Source organism: Lagopus muta, chromosome 14, assembly GCF_023343835.1.
Source record: "Lagopus muta isolate bLagMut1 chromosome 14, bLagMut1 primary, whole genome shotgun sequence".
Classification (NCBI taxonomy): Eukaryota; Metazoa; Chordata; class Aves; order Galliformes; family Phasianidae; genus Lagopus; species Lagopus muta.
The window spans coordinates 16,492,558-16,513,267 of record NC_064446.1 but is presented as its reverse complement, the minus strand read 5'-3'; the positions used below and the strand labels follow the sequence as shown (position 1 = coordinate 16,513,267).

Genomic DNA, 20,710 nt, shown 5'->3' with positions numbered 1-20,710 from the left:
CCCGGAGCGGGCTGGGCTGAGCCAGGAGGGGTTCCGGGATGGGACCGCGCTGCTGCCTGCGTGATTCCAGTCCTAAGCGCTGTGATAATAGATAGAGAGCTGCAGGTACACCTACTGAATGGTACACAGCTGCGTTCCCGTGCTGGTTCTGCCCCCACGCGCAGCTCAACTGCAGCACAGCTCACTCCCCACTCCCGAGGGAGCAGAGGGAGAAAATAGGGTGGAAAAGGGCTCGATGGTCGAAAAGGACGGGAAGATCCCCGCTGGTTACCATCATGGACCGAACAGTCAGATGATAACTGCTATCTGGATAGATTGCTGAGGACTAATTCAACATATAAACGCCTCTTGGAGCTGCAGGGATGCAGAAGAGCAGCGATTGAAAGTTCCATCTGAACATGAGAAAGAATTTTGAGGGTGGCACAGCCCTGGCACAGAGCGCTCAGAGAGGTGGGGACATCTCCTCCTCTGGATGTATCCAAACACGCCTGGATGCTTTCCTGTGCAGCTGCTGTAGGGAGCCTGTTTTAGCAGGGAGTTGGGACTAAACGATCTCCAGAGGTCCATTCCAACCCCTGCAGTTCCAGGATTCTGGCTCCTGCTCTGCTCAGCCTAAGGCTGGCAGCAAGGGATGAACGAGGGATGAGCCCCTGGTGTGCTGCAGGCAGCAGGCAATGGAGGGAGGCCTCAAATTTGCCTCTGGGCAATGGCCTGACAGCTGGGATTGCTTCTTTCCAGCAAGCCAAAATGACACTATATTCAAGGCCAGGTTCACAGTGCGAATCCAAAATATCACCATAGCCAAGGCCAGGTCAAAGGTGCGAAGCTGAAATGTTGCCATGGTCAGAGCCAGGTGCATGGTGCAAGACCAAAACAGCGTCATGGTCAATGCCTGATGATGGTGCAAGGCTGAAATGCTGCTACGGTCAAGTCCAGGTTGCTCACAGGGAACTGGGGAGAGCAGCTTCTTGCGTGGAAGAGTTTATTTTGAGTTTTTATTTTCATAACTTATGCACACTAAGTTCATTTCTAATTACTTATTTAAGCATCTTTATAAATAAAGTATTAAATTTAGGAGACTATATTTCAACTACAAAACACACAGAAAGTAGGTTACACAATGCTAGCGTATTTTTTATTCCAATAAAGACAGGAGTTCCCAGGTGACAACAACTATGTGTTTATGTGTTCTTTAAGGTATCCAACAAACCAGTGTCAGATCTTACCAACAATAAGAAGTTACACAGAGAGACCCAGGTAAATGTGACAGAGGAGAGAGCTGAGGCCCAGTGCAATCGGTGGGAGCATCCAGTTGTGCTTCCCTCCCATCCTCTGGTCAGAGCTGTGTGTGCGTCTCCCAGCTGAGGTGAGCACACAGGTCCCACAGTGAGCCCACCGTGCATCTGACACACACAGCTCACTGAAGACTGCAGTGAAAGGCTTGGGTTCCTCATCAGAAATGCCTTTATTTTCTGTCAAGTTACTAAGCCGATTCTGTTTTCTTCAGCTTTACAGTTAAAAACTCAGTAACTTGCCAGAATCTGGCACTCCTGCCCTCCAGATTCATCCCTCTATGATTCTTCAGCAGGCTGCTGCTCTTTGAGTTCCTTCAGAAATCCCTGTTCTGGCCTGGGAAAGCTATGGTCAGAGGACAGAAATCCTCCTCACAAGTGCTTCATCAGCTGAAGCAATCTCATTTTCTCATTCTGACTGTGCTCACACACACTGAGTCCATATAACAACATCACATTCTTGTCAATAATGCATTCCACTCTTGTTTTTTTTTTTTTTTATTTGCTATTAAAAATACTAAAATATGACACTAGCTTTTGATCAATGGTAAAAGCAAGAAAAATAAGACCAATTAAAACAAAGCATGTAAAAAAACCACAACCCCCCTTCCTTATTTAAAAAATGGAATCTAGTTTTAAGATACTAAAAAGTTCAAGAATATAAAAATATTTACCTTTCAGAAATACTTAAGCCTACAATCACATAAAATAATTATGAACTTAATATAAAAATCTTCATAAAAATACAGGCCACCTACATTTATCCAAGTCCTCAGACCTGTCCTACGCCAACAGGAAGGTTTTGTTCAGAAATCTAGTTATGCCTAAACAGTTATTGGATAGATCAACTTTGCAACAAGTAAAATGAAGAATTAAATACTGCTGTCATTGAGGAAATTCCAGTTTGAGAAGGGATGAGGACATGGGTTAGCCTTATGGCACATGACTTTTATGGCAAAAAGCGTGACTGCAGAGAATTAATGTTAAAGGAAGTAGTATTGCTACGTCCCAAAGAGCAGCTTGAGATGATTGCACGAGTTCCTTGCATTTAAATGTTATAAACCTTTATAGTTGTGCTTGAACTTACAGGGAGATCTCACTTGCTGCAAAACGCCAACATGAGACAAATTGCCATGAACTCTCACATTAAGAGAGGAGACCGCGTGCTTTTGTTGGCCTTAACGGAATGTGAATCACCACTAAATGGTTTTCAGAGAAGGTAAAAATCTGCCTACCCAGCCTGAGAGACTTCATGCGGCCAAGAAGTCCAAACACAACCATTAAACAGAGCAGTAAAAGGCATTAAACTTTTTCTCCACCTATGCAGTGCTTGTAAAACAGTAGTAGCACAAATCTAAGCTCTACTACATTCAACATTTCGTCTCATCTGGCTTTGCTGAACTTTAAAAAGAAACCACACACATAAGCTATAGGTCTTGAAAAACAAAATACTGGCTTTGTCAGCACTATTTTTGCTTTGGATAAAAAAAGAAAAAAGAAAATAATAAAAAAGTATGGTCCCCAGTGAGCCCTTTTCAGTTCTTAATAGCTGCACATTACAATCTCTTGCACAGAACATCTGATTTTTGCAAGCATCAAACCTCCTTTAAATTTGTAAATGGCACAAAGGTTTCTGTAAAGGCTTGCAAAACTGAGTTGAGTTTTCTCTGAAGGTACAGCATAATGTAGCATATATTCAGAGGAGAAATGAAATGCTTTGAAAAAGAACCACAAAAAGATACAGAAGTTGCTTATGTCAGTGTACTATGAGAAACACAAAAGCTGAAAATGCAGAGCATGTTTGAACAGGACCACTTAGTCGATAAAGCCTGTTTCTTTTGAAGGTGGGCATGGCCCATCTAAAGGAATCAGCAAGCTAGAGCCCTGCTCAGTCCTTACACCTTAACACTGACGAAGCCCAGAGGCTTCAGCAGGCTCAGGCCTGATGAAAAAGCATCAGCTTCTATAGGGACACGTGGATCAGAAGTGGATCCCAGGCCTTGGTTACAGATTTCAAATGAGGCTGGGATCTTTCCTTCAGAGATGTGTGAGATGTTCAAAGGCACACCCAGCTTCCCTTCCTCCAGTCAATATGCACAGTGAGAAAACCACCACCATCACCACTGCTGCCTTCTTTCTTTTCTCTTAGCAGCTTTCATGGAGTACATGACTGAGTGCACTGTATTACTACTCCTCAAGTTTAGCACATGCAGACCCTTGTTTCTCAACAGGAGCTGGACCTGCTGACACACTCCAGGAATCAGAACACTGAATTACAAACTAAGAGCCCTATGGGAGCAGACAGCATCTGTTCAGAAATTAGGTACATGGGTACAGTAGCACAAGGGACAATAACTACAGTGCCATAGCATTGGCTGTTGGGTTTTTGTTCATTTTCCTGTGGCAGAAAATGCATTTTGAAGTCTTGTTCTTCCAGCCCCTCTGAGTGTGTGCATCCTTCTTCAAAATGGTGTTGTGAGAGTTTTAGGACTCTCCTTTGAATTCCTAGTGCCAGTGGTTTGTTGCCCATTCCTGAAACTGAAAGCAAGTAAAAGACTGAGAAGGCAGAGAACATTTTACAGAGTGAGAGCAGACACAGAGCCCTCCAAATTAGCACTGCTAAAATAACCATGTTACACTACTGATACAAACACTGGAAAAAAAACAGGCCTTCTCTGGAGGATGCCCTTCCGGATGGGAGAAGGAAACAACATTCTGAGCTTCAGCGTGATTCACTGACCGTAATTCAGTTACTTCATTCTGTTTATGCAAGATGTCTGCAAAGGGAATCTGGACATCAACTGCAGAGCTAAAAGCAGCGTCAGGTATATGAGAAGTCCCTAGCTGCAAAAAAGAGCAGCATGCTCTTATCAAGGAACTCGGCCTGAGAAATCTTCTTACCCTGAAAGCACAATGGCAGCTCCTTTACCAACCAGGCATTAGCTACAGGCAATTCCATGTGCTTGTTTTGTTTGGTTGGCTTTTTGCCCTAGAAGGGCAAATTCTGTTCACTCTCCCTCACAAGGCTGAGTGGTGTATGGTGTCTATGCAGCTGCACTTGAACTAGTTCAGTCTCCTTCTGCACTGATTTCCCAACCACAGCCACTAGCAAGCATTGTCTGCACTGCATCAGCACTACGATGTATGACACAGATTTCAGTGGGCACATTTGCTTAGGGTACCCAAAACAGCACCTGGTGGGGGTCAGCATTTATTTGCAATGCTCACCTTCAAGCACATCAGTGCTCAGGTTCAGAGCTGTCTGTAGAATTAACAACAGCAGATCTAAAGGGCACTCTGAAAGCTTTGATGTTTTGCAATAGATCCGATGAAATATTTTCTCATTGTAAAAAGAGATTTTGTACAAAGAAGCCCTGAATTCTTGTGGAAGATGGGATGAATGAAGGCCGACTTACCACTTCACCTTCAGCATTTGTTCAAAGCTCTCAGGCAGAGCACTGCCATAGCTCTCAGGAAGAAACAGGGTAAGGATCCCTATCAGCACAGTCAGGCTTCCCATGAGGATATATGGTAGGTATCTGTCATAGGCACCTGGCAGAACACAGGACAGAAGATCAATTACAGGGCCACCTTCAACGAACCCACGCATGAAGTTTACATTTCAGACGTCATTGCAATGCAGACTTCATTTGGAATAATGCAGCGAAGAGGCCAAATTCAGACTAACAGACCAATAGGGGGGAAACTCTTACATACTTTCCTCTTTGGAAGCAGAGTTGGACTAGATGAGCTTTAAGGGTTCCTTCCAACTCCAACAATTCCATGATTCTATGAAGCATCACTGCAGGGGCAGACAGGAGGCTCTGACATTGGTCTGCTCAGTTTCTGATCTAGAGCATGGAAGCAGCGGCCCCTGCCAGCAGCCTGCAGTTAGTGCACCAGCATTCAGAGCGCAGGACTTTCATCACAGCAACACAGAACTTCAGAGGTCTTTCAGTAAAGGGATTAGCTGGGAATTAAAGCAAGGCAGAGAAAGGACCAAACTGAACTTGACAGCTTTATTTTGTAGTTGGGATATAGCAGCATGATTTCCAACGTGAGGAATAAGCTAGGATTAAAATGAAGACCTCTGGGTATTTCGCATTTGGAGCCAAAGTTTGTGATTTGATTCCTCAGTGCTCATGAGCTGGACAAACTGCAAGGGCCTGATTGAGCTGTTGCAAATTTCAGCAGCTCACCAGTTCCTCCTAAAACCTCCTAACATTTAGAAAATTATTCTGATGGCTGCAACAAGACTTTTTAAAGATTGAGCCTATGGAAACCTGCAAGAAAAACGTAACAATAAAAGCTTATTCCTGTCTGTATCTGTTACTGCTACTTAGGCTGCAGCAGAGACTGAAGACCCCAAGGAGCATCACAGCCATTCTGCCTCTTAGTTCCCATTTGCATTGCACAATCTTTGTGCAGCACAAGTCTTTGTGCATCAGAATGGGATGTTAAAGAATGTCACAAAAAAAACCAAACTCTTTGGGAAATGAATACTTCTGCTCATAGATCAAACAGTAAGAAAAAAAGCAAAATGAATGTCAAGGTGCCTGGCTTAATGCAGTATATAGAACTCAGACCCAGTGTGAGAGAATGGACTTAGAAGACAGCAAATGGAGGGGGCTAAGAGCTGAACCTACACCTCAGAAGCTCAGGTAATTTTACGGGCAATTATGCAACTCAAGGTAGAGTGCAGGATATCTCACCCAGGTAAACAAAGTAGGGAGCAATGATGCTGCCCAGCCTGGAAGCTGTGGACGTAGCCCCGACTGCCATGTTTCTGACCAGCGTTGGGTACAACTCCACATTGTAGACATAAAGCATTGAAAATGCAGCTGTGATGCCAAACTTTCCAAGCATCACCAAGCAAACGGATAGGACATTGAGATCTGGAGGAGAAAGAAAGAAATCAAGATGAATAAACAACACTCTTTGCTCAGTCCTTGTATTTCTTTTACCTCCCGAGGACCCTATTTGTTTTGTTTTCCCATAGGAGTTGTGTGGGATTTTTTGTTTTATTTTCTTGCTAATTTTGCAGCCTATTGGTCCTGCTTGGCTGCAGCTTCCCTGCTGAGCGCACTGCAGAAAGCACAGCTTGTTGTGTACTTTTCAGTTTCTGCTCTTCTCCCAGTGAAAAGGCATTCTTGAAACAGAACAACATTCCGTATTACACAGCAACAAAGCACAAGTGTAAATCCATCCCTATTTTGCAAAATTCAGTGGAGGTTTGCACACAGTGAAGTCTGGGAGGCTTGCAGGATGGTTTCAGCCTCTGTGCATAAGCAAATAAATCACAGTACGCTTTTGGCTGGTTCCCTGGCCTATAAAAAGCTCAGAAATCTGACACAATTGAGAGCAGTGTGTGACTCAGCATATTTGTGTGCATTGGAAAAAGAATCACTGCTAGCAATCGGCACAGATTCGACCTCAGATCCCAAGTTTGATCAGAGTTTCCATCCATTTCACAGAACCATGAGACAGAAGCATAAAACACGACAAGGTTTTATTTAATGGGTGCATTGGATCTCGTACCTGTAGGAACCAGCTTAATGAAGAGGACAACACCTCCTCCCAAAACCAAGGTGCTGGATATGGAGTAGCGGCGAGGCAGGGAGCGCAGGAGCAGCCAGGCAATGATGTATGCTGGGACTTCAATGACTGCTGAAAGGAAGCAGTTGATGTAGGCATCGCCATGCAGGTTTGGAGTGCTGAGGGAAAGGCCAAAGTAACCAACGGAGGTGAAAAACCTGAGAAAAGCAATAATACCAAATGATCCCCGAAACGCTGCGCTCTGAACACCTCCGGTGTTGCCTCAGAGGTTGCTACAAAAATCAGATGTCGCAAAGCATCACCATGGACACCATGGCTCAGCCATCTCAGTGGCAGCCCATCTTTCTAACTCTGCCATCCCTTCCAGTGACCACATCCACAGCAGCTTGCAGACCTCGGATTTCTCTGTCCTTCCTCTGCCTTCTACACCAAGCGTGAGCCTTTGTGGAAGTCGCTCACAAAGGCTTTTCCCTGCAGTGGGCTCATTAACAACGACAACCACAAGACTAGGAAGCCTCCCATGCCAACTGTGGCATGCTCCACTGATGGGCTCTCCCACCCTCAGCAGACTGCATACATCTGACTTTAACCTTCATAGCTGGATGTTCAGGTTTCAGACCTGCCCCCCTACAGCATCCTGAGTGTGCCAGCCAGGTCCCTCCTGTGGGGAAATAGATACAGAAAGGGGCCACAGTTTGCCTGCAATGCACTGCTCAGTCCTCACTCCTCGTGGCTGCCCAGGCAGGGACCAGGACCTCACAGATAGGAACAACACAAGCATTGGCCTTGATTTTGGTGCTTGTTATGCTACTGAGATGCTGCCTCTGCTATGAGACATTTCTCTTCAAACAGAGGCTACAGAGATGGGAGCTTAAAAAAAATTACATACACAGGTTGTTACATATGATTTCCTTGCTGTTTTACACTGACTTGAGGCTACACCTCCACACTCGTGTGCTAAGGCAGCACAGGTGCAGAGGCTACTGAGGGACATGCACCAGTCAATGGCTGTGTGTGGGCAGGCACCAAGGCTGAAACTCATTATCTAAACCTGTGACACGTGCCCTCAAATCAGAGATTGTTCTATTGCCTGGGTACTTTAGGAATACACATTTCCTTACCACAAAAGTAATGACATAATAGTAATAGTTGCAATGTTTCGGGTTCGAAATAGGTCCAGAAGGATAGCCTTCTGCTGCTGCTGAGGCTTCGAATCCTGCATCTGAAGGAAAAAGGAAAACAAAACCAAAAAAATTCCCACACACCTCAGAGCACAACAACCTTTGCAAACCAACAGCTCGGGCAGTAGGAAGTTACGACTGCACTGGGATAATGGGTCAGCCCAAGTCCTTAGCGGAGCTGGCGCCTGCACCAGCAGCACTCCATGGTGGCTTGAGTTTTTTGGGTCAAAAAAGGCAGCATTTGGTACAGCTGCATTGTGCACACAAATGAGATGGCCAGAAAGGCACATCAATACTTCCTCAAGGATCTAACACAGTCCTTCCAGGAGCAACCTCATGAGTGAAGGCGTTTTTCTGTGCGTGTGCGCTCGACTCTCTTCTGCTCATCGTTCAAAAGGGTGGGAGATAAATGCACAGCACCAGTTCAGCTGCCTGCTGCTGGTGGGGGATGGAGACTGATGCTGGGTCTCAGTGCAGAGGCCGAGGTGAGCCAGCCAGCACCCTGCTGGGGCACGGAGCAGCCCAAGCAGAGGTCAGTGCTGCAGCCAGGCTTCCTCCCAGCCCCAGAGCGAAGATGAACCTCCTGTAATGAAGCCCTGACCCTCCTGTGGGGGGAAAAGAGATTTCCCTTTCCTAAGAAGGAATGACAGTTTCTGAGGAATATCTTTACAGCAGCATTTGAACAATACTCCAGCGGGAAGATTGAGGTGCAGCCGTCACCCTCAGGCTGCTGTGGACAGGCTCTTGGGATGCGAGGTTCCCACAAAATGAGCACAGTTGAGCTGCTGCTTGGTGCCAGAAATGCACAGAGTGATGATCTGTACTCAGCTGACAGAGCCTGAAAGGTCACATCCAGGATGAAGGACAACTGAGAAGGATAACGCTTCCACGGTGCCCATAGCTTCCCATAGATGGAACTTGCACTTGAATTTACAGCACCACAGATGTTTGGAAAAGAGCTCATCAGCAGCTCAGTCAAAATTTAAGCACAATAAATTGGTGCTGCCAACTACAGGGGCAACGTGCAGCATTTTGCTCCAAGTATCGCAAAGGGTGTGTAGTGCTTTGCTATTGCTGTACCAGGAGACGTCAGGAGACACACTGCAAGTGCTGGTGAGACGCAGAAATTCAGACTCAGCACAGACCCATGGTCACCATCAGCTTGGCCTGGGTTCTTTCTGAGACTTCAGGAGCTCCAGAGTGGGACAAAGCTCCTGTAGGGAGGCAGGCACGAAACCCAGCCGTTTCACAGCTGTAAGCAGTTCCTCGGCTTTCTCCTTTTCACCAACAAACATGAAACACAAGGAAAAAAAAACAGGCCTACAGAAGAACTTCATGTGATTCAGTGACTTCACCTTAGTCACGTGCTTTAAGTGCAGCTCCAGCACATGCTGCCCTGTGCATCTGGAGCATCCCTGGGGCTGCACAGACCCTGCACACGTGGACCTGGACTTAGTGCTCACGTGCAGCCCAGCAAAGGGCCGTAGTTAAACTACAAAGAGCTGACAGTGCCCCAAGCTGGAATGGGGTCAAACTCGTCCTCCTCAGGCCTCCTCAGTGCCCCCAGGGTGAAGCAGAAGCTGGGTCACCCTTGCTCTGAAAACCACAACCAACTTCTGCTAAAAAAGTTTTGCTGCTTGCAAAGCAAGCCAGGAAGCGAGCCCTATAGCTGCTCATCTCACACCGCTGCCCCAACACTTACCTGAGGCCAGCAGCCCTGCCAGCCTCTGCGAGCTGCGGCTGAAAGCCAGTTCTGCTCTGGCAGTTTACAACAAGCCAGAAGCGATAGGATGTGTGACACATACCTCTGTGGCATCAAAAAGCACGGCTGGGGCTGGGGTGTTGTTTATTTTTGCAGCCTTTCGGATAATAACTTCTGCCTCTTTATATCTTCCCTGGGAGATCAGCCAGCGAGGGGACTCAGGAATGATCCTGCAATGAGTTTCAGAATAAATGACTCAACGCTTTTCACTGAAGTAAGGCATTATTAAAACCACATGGATGCTCTGTATGAGTGATGCTCTCAGTCAGCAGTGAAGCATGCGGGCAATGCAACCCGTCCCACTGGGACCAGGGGAGGACTGGGGCACAAAGGACGTGTGTGTCCTCGTGCTGAAGCAGAAGTGTGGGCACTTCTCCTTGAGGGCTGCTTTCATTCATTGCTGCCCCCCAGCAAGCTGCACAGTTACTGCACAGACATCAAGAATGGGGGCAGCGCTAGCAAGGTTTAGAAAATTATTCTCAGGAAATAACACACGGTGTGGGAATGCTTTAAATGTGCAGAGGGTGCATCAAAAAGCTCTGTGTCGTAGGAATCCTATGTACAAAACATGACAATTCCACCACAGATCTGATGCAGGCTCTCCCAGGCAAAGGACGGTGGCCGTGTCCCTGATGGCAGTTTCCAACCAATTCCAGGCATGTGTAGAGCAAATTAACACCAAACACAGGACAGAAGGTCTCATCCTTCCTTAACTAAACCCTCTTCCCTTTCCAACCCAAGACATTCCGTTATTCTATAATTCCTTTACCAAGCAGCTCCCCAGAGAGCTAACCCATGTCCTGGCTTTGAGTGCCATGTGAGTTCTATCACCACCACATTAACTCCATACCGAAAGTGCACCCGCAGCAATCTGCATGCTTTGATAGAGATTCCCACCAAATTGCAAAGCAGGACTCTGAAGCCTTGCCTTAGGGACATATTTCTCATGCCTCACAGTGCCAATCCCATAGCAGAAATCTGAAAGCTTGCATGCAAAACCAACCTCCCCATCGAGCAGCAGTTTGGGACAGAGGGATACACAACTGTGGTAAAGGACTCTGAGACATTTCAAGTTAAATGAGCAAAATAACCCTCAGGGGAGAATTGGACCAGATAGCACAGCAAACTGCTGGCCTTTTGCTGAGATCTCACAGCCCAGCAGCAGTTGAATCCTCATTAAGAATGACTTAAAGGAAAAAGCAGGGAAGAAAAGTTAAGACCAGATCACTGGGCAATTCCACAGAGTAAGCTGAGAGGTGATTAGCAATGCCTGGAGGCATAAGGCAAGTCGAAAATTTCCAAGCTGCTCTGGAAGCTGGTGAGAAAAAAAAAAGCCCATGGCAGCATGAGGATCAGCAGACGGTTATGTGAGCCCAGAACTGGCCAAAAACAAACCCGAAAAAACAGCCAACAAAGAAAACATCCCCTTCCCCTCCCCCCCAGCTCCACCTCAAAGCAAATCCCTTCTCATGGGAAAAAGAAAATCCACCAGAAGGGGAGGAGGCACCCAGGACACCCACACTCACCACCAGAGCGGAACGCAGAGCAGCCCGGGGAGGGTGAGAGCCAGCAGCAGCATCCGCCAGTCTCTGATGAAGTAAGCAAACAGGGGCAGCAACATGTAGCCAATTGCAAAAAATATGCAAACTCCTAACGTAGAGAATATAATACGAACTGATTTGCCAAGAATTTCTGTTCCTGTTTAAAACAAGGGAGGTTGGATTAGCATTTTAACTCTTTCTGGTCGATCATGACTATAAACTATAGTGCATTTACAAAGAGATAAGCTGAACAGTGGCAGAAAAGAGCAGTTCCTCTTATATGACACTTCAGTGGACACTGCCAAGGAGAGCAGTTCCTGTGTTATTGCCATCAGAGCTGACAGGTCTCACAGAGGGCTCAGAGCAATTTGGATCACCAAGCCCTCCTCTGCCACAAATTAAGAAACAGCTGGCAGTATCTTTTAATGAAGTCCTCCTCTTAGCATCATAAATGAGTTGGGAACAGAAATAAAGGCAGCCGTGTGGAAATGAAATGGGAAGGCTCTGTGCTTTGCTCCCAGCGGATGGGAAATACTGAGCCTCAGTGGCAGCCAATGCCCTCAGCAGCAGCCAGAGGTTTGTGTGAAGGTGAATGACCTCTGCTTGGGAAACAAAATGATCAGAGAGCACCTAAATTACCTTTGATAACCTCATATCTGAAATACAGGTATGTATCGTACAGATATGTTCCACAGCTCTGTTAAGCCCAGCCCTAGGCAGGCTGCAGGTGCTATTTGCTCTGCATTGCTCAGTGCTGGGGAGCTCAGCCCCTTCCCAGGGCTTTCTGCCCTTGGGTTTGGGGTTTCCCAGCTGGCAGATTGGGATCCCAGCTGCCCCCCGTCCCAGTGCCCCCACCTGTGGCACATCCAGCTTGGGGTTAACAAGTAATTTGCTGCTGAAGGAAAACTGGTCTGTGGGTGGGAACCAGTGCTGCTTTATCTCTGGGAACACAAAGCTGCACTGCCAGCAGCACGCTGTGGCTGCAGGGCATGAAACAGGAGGACAGTGGTCTCCGATAGCACTCTGTGGCTGCAACCAGCATTGACACATGAAAGCAGCCAGCAAGAGCTGTGTGACACAGCCTGGGGCCAGTGCAACACCTAGCAGTGAGAACTGGAGACGTTGTAAACCATCCCTGAAGGTGGACAAGGCCAAGGATGGGTCCCAGGCAGCTCGAGCTGGTGGGGAGCAGCCAAGTCATGGCAGGGGTGGAGTTGAGGGGGCTGTAAGATCCCTTCCAACAAAACCATGATTCTTTTATAACCATTACGTAAAAATAGAGGGTTTGTATCACTACCAAGCCAATAGGAGCTGACAACTGTCAGCTACAATTCCCTTCTGCTCCTCCCCTGCCCTCATTCTCCAGACCAGGAAATGGCAATTCTGGGCTGACACCAGCACACCTTCACAAAGCAGAGTTGTTTTACAGCCCCAGAACCTGAACACGGGCTTTTTGAGCACAGCCCTACAGCTCTGCCAGGAGCTGCAGCAGAACCCCAAAAATGCAGCTCCACAGCCACAGCACTGCCCCGTGTTTTTCCCCTTGGGAAAATAAAGAGGGATTTTGTGGCTATCCAGAGCCATCAGGGTCACCTGTATTGCCCAAAGCCCATAACTCTGTACAAGTAGATTCCCATGGCAGATGCAGCATAATGGATGCAAGGTGATGGACGCAGGGTGATGCTGGGGGCCTCAAACTGGCCCCAACCAATCCCTTCATGGTCCCAAATAACGCAGCATGAGGGGCAAAGCTGACCTCAGGATGGAGGGAGGTGACAGCGGCTGGCTGTGACACAGTGCTGCAGGAGAAGCATGCTACATGCTGTCCATTGCAGTGCTGCTCTGCTCTGAGGTGTGCAGATCCCTCTGCTGCTGGGGCTGGGCAGGGAGGAGCCCCAAATGCTGCTGCTGCCAGCCCTGTTCCTGCTGATAGCAGCCCTGAGCCTCCCCCCAACTCCTTCCCTTAACAGACAGGAATGGGTGGCTGTGTTGATGTTTGCTGCACCCACCTTCTTCTCTAAGCCTACAGAAAGTACAGGCTCTAACTAATTACTTGAAGAGATCCCTTAAGGCATCCTGGAGGAAAAAAAGATAAATCATACTGGCCTAATTTAGTAACCGTACCAACAAGGATTTAGTGCTGCCCTTAATGAAGTGCAGATTAAGAAGAAAAAATAATAATACATTAAGCAAGCACTTAAACCAATGCAGATCAATTCCTACCCAGTATGAAGGCCACCACATAGTTAGAGATCTGTCCCATGCCCACTATGAGGAAGAGCACTGTGAACATCTCCCAGCTGTTGGAGAAGATCTGCAGGAAGCTGAAGCCGGTCTGCACAGCCATGGTCAAGAAGAGGATGCTTTTCCTGCCGAACCTGGGGAAGGACAAGGACATGGTTGGGAAGATGAGATCTACCTGTGGTGAGAAATGTGGAACTTCTAAAGAAGCTACAGCATGTTTTGATTGAAATGTGGAGAACTGGGTGCTAAGCTCCCTTATGGGTCCTACAGCCTCCAGTTGGGGCTGATCCTGGACTCTGCCCTGCTCTGAGCAGTGCTGGCAGCATTACCTGTCTGAGAGCTGCCCCGAGATGAAGGAGCCGATGAGGACACCCACGAAGAACAGGGATGTGGTCAGTGGCACTTTCCAGTCGTCCTCACACACCAGGTTCCACTGCAAAAGAAGGGCCCACATTCAGCCTCTGTCACGCAGAGGAACTCTTGCTTCCCAGGAACGTGCCCATTTCCATATAATTTGGATGAATTCCCCTATCCTCAGTGCTGGGACACTGAGGTCTCTGCTGTCAGCATGCAGCTGCCCGTGCCTGTGGGACTGCCTGCATCCAGACCTGATAGAATCACAGAATCACTGTGGTTGGAAAAGACCTCTAAGATCACCAAGTCCACCCCCTGCCCATGCCCACCATGCTCACTACCCACATCCTCAGGTTCTCTGGCTTGTGGGCTCGACAGAATCTATGTGAGAGCGTACACAGAACAAACTATTTTCTCACACAGACGGTTTTGCATGCTCCCTTTCCCCCTGCAGCCCGCAGGTGCTCATCGCTCACCCTCGCAGCTGGGACGAGCTTTGGGACGGGAGCCAGGATGGAAACTTCCACCCAGCACCCACACTGAGCTTAAAAAATCAGAAGAGCACTATGAGTGCAGCAGGGCTTGCTGACATCCCAGGGAGCAGCCCCGGTCAGGGCACACCTCTGGGGCTCTGCAGAACTTCAAACGGATGAGACAAGTGTACCATGAAGGTAGGCGGGCCAGACCCAGATCAAAGTGCAGAGTAATTTCAGTAATTAGCTTTGCTATCAAGAGCAGGGACATTGCCTCTGTCAGGATTCGTCCTTTGGAGAGGAACCAGGAGGTGTGCTTCAACCCCTTCAATCTGATTAGTACCTAAAAGAAAGCATCTTGTCCCTGCTGGGAGGGCTGGGTAGGCAAAGGCCAGGACTGGGCACTCATCTGTGATTATCTTAATTGCACTTGATAAAATGGAGGGGAAAGGTAGCTGAGCAGAGCTCTGACACTTGCAGGGATCATACAGTCATGGAATACCCCAAGCTGGAAGGGACCCACAGGGATCATCATCTCCATTTCCTGAAATGTTGGAGTAGGGATGTTGCTCTCGGAAAGTGTGCATTGGGATCTGTGAATCTTGTCAAAGGGAATGGAGATCTCTGTAAACCTGGTGGAAATCAAACCTTGTATTAAAAACAAAGCGAAACTCAGCTGCAGGAAAGGGGACACGAAAAGCAAGAGTTTCTTCAGAAAAAAAATGAACAAAGGCAAGAGGGCTGCGCCTGCACGGCACAAGCTTGGGTTCCATGGGCCTCTATCCTGGGCCAGCACTGTGCCACTGTGCTGTGTCCTCCTGTGATCTCCCAGCACTGAGATTTCAAAGTAAGAGTTCGTGTAGAAGGTTTCTAGAAAAGCCAAAAGGACAGCAAAAAAGGGAGAAGGTTTCCAAGTTGCCATGTCCTGACTTGCCCAACTTTCTGCAGTCAGCAAACAGTGCGGTGCCAGAACGCGCAGCCAACACAGACCATTACTCAGGACATGAAAATGTGACAGCCAGCAAATAGATGGAGCTGTGGCAGCTGTCCCCAGTGACCCTGACCCATTCTGGCTGCAGGCTTGCATTGGACACCAGGATGCTGCTCTGGGAGCACCAGGAGGCATCCCGACAGCTCAGGGCTCATGGACTCAGCCCATGAGTTGGAAACGAAGCCCCGGGATTAATATTTGTCACTAGTTAATCACAGAATCATTGATTGGAAAAGACCTCTCAGATCCCCAAGCCCAACCCAACCCACCCCACCATACCCCACTCCCTGGGCAGCTGTGCCAGCACCCGATGGCTCTTCCAGAGAAGAAATTATCCCTAATATCCAACCTGACCCTGCCGTGATGCAACGTGAGGCCATCATCTCTTGTCCTAAAAGGGCAGCATCTCAGTGCCTGCTTCTGCACTGCTGGGTGGGAGCTGAGGAAGGGTCAGCACTTCCAAAATGCCTACATAAAACCAAAGGCACCAGCTGAAGACACACTGATCCCGTGCTCTGCAGCGCCTAATGCCTCTCACCAGCTGTCCCATGACACGCTACACAGACAGCAGGAATTGCTGACATTGGGTCAAAGCCCTTCACATCTGCAGGATGCGATGTGCAGCATGGAGCAGCTGGTGGTGGGCTGGGATTTCTGTCTAAAGGCACTCAGTGCATTTGACAAACAGAAAACACACACACACAGCCAAACTCACAGCTGCCCCCAGCACACCTGGGGCTGCTCAGCAGAACGGTGCTGCTGATGGGGGTTGCTGCACTCTGCAACACAGAGCTGCACCACGCACAGCCGTGGTGTCCAAATGGCCTCTGCTGGATTAATTATCCATTAACCAGCAAATAAGTAATACTGTAACGTTCCTGGCCAAGTGCACTGCAGAGCAAAGTTCAGGTAAGCTTCCAAACTTTCACCACCAGGAATAAGAGTTGACTGTGATCACTGTTACCACACCGAAAGGCCCTTTGCTATTGCGCCAGCACGTTCCCTTCTCTGTCATCTGTTTTCAGATCAACCCTGTGACTGAGCCTGGGATGCTCTGCCCAGGGGATCTGCACATCCCCACACAGACCAGCACGGAGCTGGCATCCCCCAGCCTGCTCCATTCCAGCAGCAGTAACAGGATTTGATGCAACTCAGTGAATCGAACACAACCTCCGGTGTTTCATCCTGTGCCATCCGATTCTATTCCTCTGCTGAGGATGGTTTTGCAGCCTGCCTGATGATGCGTCCAGATTTGTCTTTATGAACACAGACAGAAATGCTGGGCACAAAAATCAGCATCACAAGTTTAACCAAACTGCTCCTTTTCATGGTTTCATCACTGCCTGCTTTCCCTGTTTCAAAACTGAATCCAAAATCTTTCCCACATGTTCATGCTGTTCCGAACAACAAGAATCCTTCTCCATCTGGTCTACAGATGGGAACCCAGCACTTGGTTGCCACTGAAACTGAGTGTGCTCTGGCTCCTTGGTTCTGCCCCAGGTCCCCACGGCAAACCCCACAGTGAGCACTGGGGGCTGAGCACATCTGGGGTTGCTGTCCCCTCCCTATGTCTTGCTGCCACTTTCCCCTCCCCCACATCGGTGTCCCCATGCCCCTGGCTCACCCCACAGCTCCTGGCAGGACCTTTCCAAGCCATGCAGCAGTTTTTGGTGGCAGATGGCCCTGCTGAGTCACCAGGGCTGCAGCCGGTGCCAGCCACTGCTGCCCACACCCCAAGCACAAGCCATGGGCTGCACGAATGGGACGTGACCCTGTGGTACCAGCAGGCTTAATGGTGGCGTTGCTGAGCACGACCTGGACAGGATCCTGATCTCCACAGCTGTGCCCCAAGCCCAAGGCTACAGTGGCCTCAGTCTGTGTGGGATGCTCTGCTCCCTCCTGGGCCACTTGGAGCCATCCTAGCTGGGCACACTGCCCATCCTGGGACACTTGGGGCCATCGGCTGCCACACACCAGCGTGAGCTGAGCCGGTTATTGCCATCACCCTCTGATACAACACCAAAGAGCACAGCAGTCCCACAGCTTTTGGGGCATCGCACTGTGCTCTATCACAGCTCATCGCCAGCAGAGGCAGAGAGCCCATCTAAATCAAAACCACAGAAGCGCTCCTGTGGCAGTCACCACTGATGTCCCCATGTCCCTGCCACTGCACAGTCAATGGTGATGCCATTGTACAGGCTTACAGTCGAATAGGGCAGCTTGGCCACGGGCTCACACCTCAGAGCCAGCTCCCCGACCGACCACTGTCCACAAAGCCCCCAGTCACCAAAGCCCCACACTCTGTGTCCCTTGGCAGTGCTAGCATCCTCGTGCCAAGAGGTGAATCAATGGGAATTAGCCAGGACGCTCAGCGTGCCAGCAGGGAGAAAACAGCAGGAGGAAACAGCAGGGAGAAACCATCATGCTTCTATTTTCAGCCTCTCTGCCACAGAAAATCCCTCTCCAAACAAACCGCGCCGGCGCTCGAAATGAAAACACACAGCGATAACACGGGCTGCTGCAGAGCTCCCGCTCACCTCCCCCAGAGCATCACCTCTGCCCCGGCCCTTCTATCAGGCATCCGACGCATTCTCTCAGGAATTCGCCCTGCGGGAGGTGGTGTCCCTCTGTCCCTCTGTCCCTCTGTTCCCCCACCTCGGGGATCGCCCCGCGCCTCCGCGCCTCCGGCAGCGCGCACCGCACCGCACCCGCGCACCTCGGTGACGATGGTGGAGCGGTACACGTCGCGGCTGTACTCCCAGCCGTCCAGGCACGGCTCCTGCTCCAGCTCCTCCAGCTGCACGTCGATGCCGGGCCGCAGCCCCAGCGCCGACAGGTTGACGAGCGCGTCCAGGCGGTAGCGGCGGCAGCGGCTCGGCTCCGTCACTCCGCCGCGCAGCTCCAGCGGGATGCTGGCGTTCCTCCACTCGTCGCTCAGGTTGGCTCCGGGCGGCACAGCGCAGCGGTGCTCGGGGATACCGGCCAGAAACACGGCCGACATCCCGTTGAAGCCGTTGGGGATGATGCTGGCGCTGAGCAGAAAGAAGACGAGGCGCTGGAAGCGGCCCCACTCGCCCAGGAAGGCAGTCAGCTCCTCGTAGTCCCGCATGGTGCTGCGTGAATCTCCGCGCCTCTGCGCGCCCCGTGCGGAGCGGCTCCTCCCCGGTTCGGCCCCGCGGGGCGGTGCATCCAGCTCCGAGGATCCGCTCCACCGCCCCCCGAGCCGCTGCGGGGGTTCTGAGAGCGTGGCTCCGCAGCCCCGCGCTCTGAGCACCTCCTGCTTCCCGGCTGCTTCCGTCACAGCCGGCAGAATGCGGTGCGGAGCTTTGCGGTCGGCGGTGCGGAGCGGGAATGTGCCACAGCAACTGGGCAGAGATCAACGCAGAAATACGTCGGTCGCTCTGACTGTAATGCCGCCTGTTTATTTCCGTGGAAATTACAACAGCGACAAAGAGACTGATAGAGCAGATTCTCAGCTCCAAAATACTATTTTTCAACGTAGTCATCACCATTAAATGTGCGTTTTTGGCAGGGATGAACAAGAGTTGCAGCTGGGCTCGTACAGATCTTCACCGGGGGAGATGACCCACCTTTTCACAGCTGCTGGGAAAACACACAGTCACAACACACAGTTGCCCACACAGCCTATCTTTCACTGTGCCAACATCCACTGTTTGGTCTCATAAACATTCAGCGAGCATCGATGAATGCCAGTATGTGTTCAGCCCCTACTGCCTTACCGCCGACATCCACCTCCTTTTATTGTGAGCCCATGTGATAAAATGGGAGGCATTACTTTCGGAGCAGGCTTCTCCATTACCAGCTGGGGGATGAGTGCAGTTAGGACAGAGCCATGGGCAGCGCAGGGCTGACAGCAGCAGAGCCTTGGCCTGGAGCATCCCCTGAGCTGCAGGAGGATCAGCTCTGTGAGCAGAGCCCTGCTGTGCAGCAGCCATGGAGAAACAGCTGCCATCAGCCAGAGCTTCACACACCTCATGCACTCACCCCCCCCAGGAGCTGCCATCCCCTGCAGCACGATGTTTATTTCCCCGGTGCTCACCCTACATCGCACACAGGCTCAGCGGTGTCCTCTCCGAGGGTTCCTGCAGCAGCTCCAGCCCGAGAGCAGCACTCTGTGCCAGATCCTATCTGCTGCCTGCTGCTGCACAACACGTGATGCTGCAGTAGGACCTGCAGACAGCTGCAAGGCTGCGCAGGAAATCTGAGCTGCGCTGTCATCAACTCCTGAAATAGCTCACAGGACACTCAGAAACACGGCCGTGTGTGAAATGTGCTCAGAGCTCAAATCGTTTCATAATGCTCTCTGTGCCAGGCTCTTCTGATGCTTGTGATGTTGTCTGAGCTGCAGAGTTTGCCTTGGGCAACACCAAAACATCCATGCACTGTGCTGGGCAGCCCTGTGAGCCCTGGTTTGGGGCTGTCTTCTTATCGATGCTGGCACAGCTCTGGGTGTATGTGGAACACGATCAGCCAGGAGGGAAAGTGGGGCTGTGATGTGGGCAGCAGGAAGGCAGCAGGAAGATGCAGCTCCTGTGTGCAGCGTTCTCCCAGGGAGCACGGGCTGCTTGCTGCTGCACACATGGTGTGAGGCTGTGAGCTCAGCATGGGGCTGACCCCAAGGATGGCACTGAAATTGCTGCAGCAAGCAGCAAGCCCCCCACTTGGGCATTGCCTGCTCCCTCCTGGCTGGGGTGCTGCTTTCTTGTCTTTATTTTAAAGATGCATCCTGGGGAACAACATGCAGGAGAACAAACCTTGCTGAGGTGGCATCTCGGCAGCAGTGACAATCAGAGGTGGAGGCTCCAAAAAGAGCGATGCAGTGCCAGGAGGGCTCTGCAGCAGTGCCTGCGCAGGAGAAGCAGGTGGCAGCATTGATCCAGGCCAGGCAGAGAGCTGCAAACCAAGATTAGAGATGGGAGATGATGTCTTGCAGCAAAAGATTGGGACTCCTCTTGCCTGCAGGACTGCAAGGGATGGCTCATGCCCTCCTGAGTCATTGTTCAGCCCAAGGTGGTCCTGGTGATAAGAGTGAGTGGGGCCACAGTGGGATCAGGAGTTGCAGATGGGCAGCTCCAGTCCTTAATGGTATAAGGATTCAGTGCACTCTCAGATCCTTATTTATTGCCATTATTGAGTCAACAGTAATTATGCAGTAACTGCAGTTGCCTGGAGGAATAATTTGCAGTGCTCATAAACACCTGTGGTTAGACTTCAAATTTAGCATATAAAAGTAAGTGCTCACACATAGAAGGTGCTCACATTTATCCAGTTTACAGATGAATCCTCAACACATTA

The 20,710-nt window shown here is 49.9% G+C and overlaps 1 protein-coding gene across 2 annotated transcripts; it reads right to left on the bottom strand.

Moving 5' to 3' along the window:
* Positions 1-34: 34 nt before the first annotated feature.
* Positions 35-20,497, bottom strand: SLC22A4 (solute carrier family 22 member 4). Of its 2 annotated transcripts, XM_048961126.1 has the most exons (11): positions 19,455-20,497; positions 18,111-18,994; positions 13,906-14,009; positions 13,556-13,710; positions 11,318-11,489; positions 9,835-9,961; positions 7,970-8,070; positions 6,831-7,045; positions 6,005-6,187; positions 4,709-4,844; positions 35-3,830 (listed from the first exon to the last, which is right to left on the bottom strand). In XM_048961126.1, exons 2-11 carry the CDS (start codon positions 18,501-18,503, stop codon positions 3,755-3,757), a joined length of 1,662 nt encoding a protein of 553 aa, XP_048817083.1. In that variant the 5' UTR covers positions 18,504-18,994; positions 19,455-20,497; the 3' UTR covers positions 35-3,754. The 2 variants fall into 2 exon arrangements, with proteins under 2 accessions (XP_048817083.1, XP_048817082.1); XM_048961125.1 differs by lacking the exon at positions 19,455-20,497 and having other exon boundaries at positions 18,111-19,433.
* Between the last annotated feature and the right edge of the window lie 213 nt (positions 20,498-20,710).

What these genes read in the sequence shown, in the direction of transcription:
- SLC22A4 (XM_048961126.1), bottom strand. Translation starts at nt 18,503, where the DNA reads ATGCGGGACTACGAGGAGCTGACTGCCTTCCTGGGCGAGTGGGGCCGC. An exon ending in TGTGGTGGCCTTCATACTGG is followed by an intron (nt 11,490 to 13,555) that starts GTAGGAATTGAT and finishes TGTTTTAAACAG; the next exon opens with GAACAGAAATTCTTGGCAAA. An exon ending in TCCCTACTTTGTTTACCTGG is followed by an intron (nt 4,845 to 6,004) that starts GTGAGATATCCT and finishes GTGTTCTGCCAG; the next exon opens with GTGCCTATGACAGATACCTA.